Source organism: Salvelinus fontinalis, unplaced genomic scaffold, assembly GCF_029448725.1.
Source record: "Salvelinus fontinalis isolate EN_2023a unplaced genomic scaffold, ASM2944872v1 scaffold_2633, whole genome shotgun sequence".
NCBI classification, from domain to species: Eukaryota; Metazoa; Chordata; class Actinopteri; order Salmoniformes; family Salmonidae; genus Salvelinus; species Salvelinus fontinalis.
In genome coordinates, this window is record NW_026602842.1 from 364 (window position 1) to 6,013 (window position 5,650).

Here is a 5,650-nt window from a genome sequence, read left to right on the forward strand (position 1 = left end):
CCCAGATCCCGTCACCACCGCCGTCCCTCCCTGAGAACCCCAGATCCTTTCACCACCGCCGTCCCTCCCTGAGAACCCCAGATACCGTCACCACCGCCGTCCCTCCCTGAGAACCCCAGATCCCGTCACCACCGCCGTCCCTCCCTGAGAACCCCAGATACCGTCACCACCGCCGTCCCTCCCTGAGAACCCCAGATCCCTTCACCACCGCCGTCCCTCCCTGAGAACCCCAGATCCCGTCACCACCGCCGTCCCTCCCTGAGAACCCCAGATCCTTTCACCACCGCCGTCCCTCCCTGAGAACCCCAGATCCCGTCACCACCGCCGTCCCTCCCTGAGAACCCCAGATCCCTTCACCACCGCCGTCCCTCCCTGAGAACCCCAGATCCCTTCACCACCGCCGTCCCTCCCTGAGAACCCCAGATCCCTTCACCACCGCCGTCCCTCCCTGAGAACCCCAGATACCGTCACCACCGCCGTCCCTCCCTGAGAACCCCAGATCCCGTCACCACCGCCGTCCCTCCCTGAGAACCCCAGATCCCCTTCACCACCGCCGTCCCTCCCTGAGAACCCCAGATCCCGTCACCACCGCCGTCCCTCCCTGAGAACCCCAGATCCCTTCACCACCGCCGTCCCTCCCTGAGAACCCCAGATCCCGTCACCACCGCCGTCCCTCCCTGAGAACCCCAGATCCCGTCACCACCGCCGTCCCTCCCTGAGAACCCCAGATACCGTCACCACCGCCGTCCCTCCCTGAGAACCCTTCACCACCGCCGTCCCTCCCTGAGAACCCCAGATCCCGTCACCACCGCCGTCCCTCCCTGAGAACCCCAGATCCCGTCACCACCGCCGTCCCTCCCTGAGAACCCCAGATCCCGTCACCACCGCCGTCCCTCCCTGAGAACCCCAGACACCGTCACCACCGCCGTCCCTCCCTGAGAACCCCAGATCCCGTCACCACCGCCGTCCCTCCCCGAGAACCCCAGACACCGTCACCACCGCCGTCCCTCCCTGAGAACCCTTCACCACCGCCGTCCCTCCCTGAGAACCCCAGATCCCGTCACCACCGCCGTCCCTCCCTGAGAACCCCAGACACCTTCACCACCGCCGTCCCTCCCTGAGAACCCCAGACACCGTCACCACCGCCGTCCCTCCCTGAGAACCCCAGATCCCGTCACCACCGCCGTCCCTCCCTGAGAACCCCAGATCCCGTCACCACCGCCGTCCCTCCCCGAGAACCCCAGACACCGTCACCACCGCCGTCCCTCCCTGAGAACCCCAGACACCGTCACCACCGCCGTCCCTCCCTGAGAACCCCAGATACCGTCACCCCCTCCACTTACCTCTCTACCATCCCAGGTAGCACCATACGAGTCATCTGCATAAAGACAGACAGAGGGATTGTGGGTGTTAGAGCAGAAAGCATGCTGTTGCTTTGGGCTGGGAACCAATCCTCTGCCTCATCCCGTACATGGCAGACTGTGTGCGCACGTGCACTCACTGAGGTGCGTGACAGATAATGCAACAAAAAAATGACTTCATTATCAAAATGTTCATTTGTGTATTACTGGGCTTCCATTCCCATAATGACTACTGACCTGGCAAACAGACGTGATGTTGATGTTCACCATCGTGTTGATGAACTGCAAGGGCAGAATAAAAAAACGATTTAGTTCTGGGTTCATCTCCGAGGCGTAATGTTTTCATAGAACAGCATGTGTGAGAGAAGTGGTCTTGGTTCACAATAGATGGGAAGTGAACAATCACAAGTCTGTTCAGACTCACACTATCCAGGTTGGGAACGTTGAGGAAGAATTCCGGATAGGAGTAGGACATTCCCACATTATTTACTAGGGATAAAAGCCATATAGAACACAGTCAGGACTTTCAAATACAACATCACTTAAGGGACTGGAAGAAGTGATCAACACATGCCTCTCTGCACTTGATTATCCACTTCTAACCAAAGGGGGAAGCAGCGTTTTAAATAACACCACACCATCTGAATGATTCACAAAAAACAACCGTCACTGTCGTGGACTGCCTCTCTCACTTACCCAGAACGCCAACCTCCAGCCCGGTAAGTCCAGCTTCAATCTTGGGATATATGTCCGTCGCACTGAAGTCTGCAGCGATGGATTTGGTCTCAACCCCATATTTGCTCTCTAGGAGGGAAGCCGCATGTAAGACGCTGTTACTGGAACATAAAAAAGGTGCTGAAACAACGAACAGTGAGCTTTAGGGAGTGAGATTGTAGTGGACTCATCTGTGAAGATGTGGGGGCTCAGGTGTCAATACACCATAGTGACCAGCAGAGGGCCCCATCACATAAGACAACTGGAGACTGACTCATTCTCCTCTAGTCCAGGGTTTCCCCCATGCCTAATGAACATGCCCCAAGTGGAACTACTCACCGATGGACTTGGCCACCTCATCCAGTTTCTCCTGGGTGCGGCTGATTAGCACAATGGAAAAACCCCTCCGAGCCAGCTGTGGAGACAGAAACCAACACTCAACATGGACACTGACACCATCTTTAAGGCCGGCCATTAAAGAGGGTCTAACATTCAACACTACCACACACACACTGCACCCAGATTCATAACCTAAATCAACAATAGCCATCATCAACAATGAGAAGGACAGCACTGTTATCAAGCAGGGCATTTATCATGACTGTCTACTGATGGGGAACTCCCTTGAAAAAATGACTATTTTTGAATAATTTCTGCCCTGGCTATGAAGCATAAATCCCTCAGCTCTTGCTCGCAAAAGGCAAACCATTGTGTGTGTCACCGTCACTACTCTGACCTCCTGGTTAAACCCCCCTCTCTCTCTGATGAGTCACTCACTTTGGTTTTCCCGTGAAGGGACCTGAAATGTCTGACACCCCGGGATTCGATCTTACCTCCTCCGCATAGGCTTTCCCGATGCCATCCGTGGCTCCTGTCACAACTGAGGGGGAAGACGAGCGAGAAGAGGGGGTGTATTAGTCAAGGGTAAACAAAACACACCGACACTGCTCACAAAACTGACTCAGAAATAAATAAACTGCATTAAAAGCAGAAGAGAACACTGATCCCATTCTCGTCGATAGGTCAAACATGCCTGTGTGTCAAGCAGTACCGAGTCAACTCACACCTGGATGAAATGCATTTATACAGATACTTAAACGTTGATGTATCGAAAAATGATATGCCACATGAAAATGATTACATTATCAATGCATTCTGTGTCCTTGCACTGCTACCTGTGGTTCTGTCATTTAAGTGAGCGAGAAGGGAGGAAGAGAGAATACAGGAAGACGACTATGGTGATGCAGGTACTGAGACTGAGGGGAAGGATACAGCAGGACATGGGGAGAGGACAGGCTCCGTGGCATTCCTCTGCCACCCCGGGTCAGGCAGTCTGGCACTGCAGAGACAGCAGTAGCTATATTTAGCCTTTATTGGCTGTCAGTGGGCTCTGTTTTCCACCCATCCCTCCCTCACCAGACCCAACTCTCCACCCATCCCTCCCTCCCCAGACCCAACTCTCCACCCATCCCTCCACCCATCCCCAGACCCAACTCTCCACCCATCCCCAGACCCAACTCTCCACCCATCCCCAGACCCAACTCTCCACCCATCCCCAGACCCAACTCTCCACCCATCCCCAGACCCAACTCTCCACCCATCCCCAGACCCAACTCTCCACCCATCCCTCCCTCACCAGGCCCAACTCCCCACCCATCCCTCCCTCCTTCCCCAACTCTCTCCTTCCCCAACTCTCTCCTTCCCCAACTCTCTCCTTCCCCAACTCTCTCCTTCCCCAACTCTCTCCTTCCCCAACTCTCTCCTTCCCCAACTCTCTCCTTCCCCAACTCTCTCCTTCCCCAACTCTCTCCTTCCCCAACTCTCTCCTTCCCCAACTCTCTCCTTCCCCAACTCTCCACTGCTGTTGCCTTAAAGCAGAGGAAGACGAGAAGCAGCCAGGCATTCACTGGGGAGGGACCAGAATGGAGGGAGGGAGACCAGAATGGAGGGAGGGAGACCAGAATGGAGGGAGGGAGACCAGAATGGAGGGAGGGAGACCAGAATGGAGGGAGGGAGACCAGAATGGAGGGAGGGAGACCAGAATGGAGGGAGGGAGACCAGAATGGAGGGAGGGAGACCAGAATGGAGGGAGGGTAGAGAGCTAAAATAGAATGGAGCAATTGAACAGAGAGAGGGGGAGTCCGTATGGGCAACAGGGAAAGCTTCCGCTGGTTATTTTAAGCGGTTTTAAGAATGAAACAATGTTTTGAGCACAAGGCATGTTCCTTCCATTTACTCCAAATAGTGTCCATTTGAAGAGACGCCATCATAAATATATGCTAGGTCAGGGAAGATGGTAGAAGAATCTACTCATAGGACCTAACCTAGATGGGCTTGAATGGAATCCTTCAACATCCTCATACATCTTCAAATGATCAAGAAATGAAAATTGTTGTAAAAATGTTAGTGCTTCTCAGCCAGACAGCGGTGCTTCTGCTGCTGAATATTCTGAGCTAAAAAAAGAAGTGCAGGTTTAAAATAGCACACGGCTGCAGCCTCGTCTAGCACAACGCTGCACAGCATACCAACGAGCTGCTGCTCCCAGCGGTATCTCACACCTCAGCATTCCTTGACCCGTCGCTCCTCTTATGGACAGTTGGAAACAGGTTATACATCCATTTTACTTTTTTTTTTTGCAAACCATTTCATGGCGACCCCCTGGTTCTATAGTCTTAAATGTGTTGGCTGTCTATATACATTGAACATTATCCAGACGGACCTCATCGTCTCCTGGCCTGCATTTAGTGATGCAACCGTTGCTAAGGGGTGGCAAGGTGGAGGAACTGGTGGAATGTCAACATCTCAAAAATTGCTATGTTTTCTTCCACATGTCCCAGTTATGGTGCAAAGCTCATGACCCAGCCCACATTGGCAAATATGCAGCTGATACAGTGGGCAAAATGTAATTAATATCCAAACTTTCAGCAATTATATCTAAATAATGATTTACAAATGCAAATGGCCAAAGTTCCTTCTTCCAAAGCATATTTGTTTTTAGTCAATTGTCATAAATGCTAGGATTTAAAAAAAAACTTGTTTCATTTTTGTTCCAAACTTCCTACTTGAAGCAGACAGAAGATCCCCCTTCCTGTCCTACTTGAAGCAGACAGAAGATCCCCCTTCCTGTCCTACTTGAAGCAGACAGAAGATCCCCCTTCCTGTCCTACTTGAAGCAGGCAGAAGATCCCCCTTCCTGTCCTACTTGAAGCAGACAGAAGATCCCCCTTCCTGTCCTACTTGAAGCAGGCAGAAGATCCCCCTTCCTGTCCTACTTGAAGCAGGCAGAAGATCCCCCTTCCTGTCCTACTTGAAGCAGACAGAAGATCCCCCTTCCTGTTCTACTTGAACCAGACAGAAGAACACCTGTGTGGAATGTAACAATGTGTGTCAGTACATGACCTGAGAACAACCTCCTTCAGCCAATGACAGAGTGGTCCACTTGTTGCTACCAGTGTCCAACAATCTGTTAACCACGCCAGAAATAACTCATGAGCCAACGCATTTCAATAAAGGACTTGACAATATCATTTTATGAGAAGCTAAATAACCATGTTGTAGAGAGCGAGCAGGTGTCG

General features: G+C 52.4%; 1 protein-coding gene across 1 annotated transcript; it reads right to left on the reverse strand.

Moving 5' to 3' along the window:
• Positions 1–1,284: 1,284 nt before the first annotated feature.
• LOC129850990 (very-long-chain 3-oxoacyl-CoA reductase-B-like) lies at positions 1,285–2,955 on the reverse strand (the record flags this gene model as incomplete). Its single annotated transcript, XM_055917131.1, is given in 6 exon segments — positions 1,285–1,378; positions 1,599–1,643; positions 1,786–1,850; positions 2,058–2,165; positions 2,415–2,490; positions 2,909–2,955. Coding segments are annotated over 6 exon segments (380 nt in total), but the record flags the coding sequence as incomplete, so codon positions are not given.
• Positions 2,956–5,650: the final 2,695 nt, after the last annotated feature.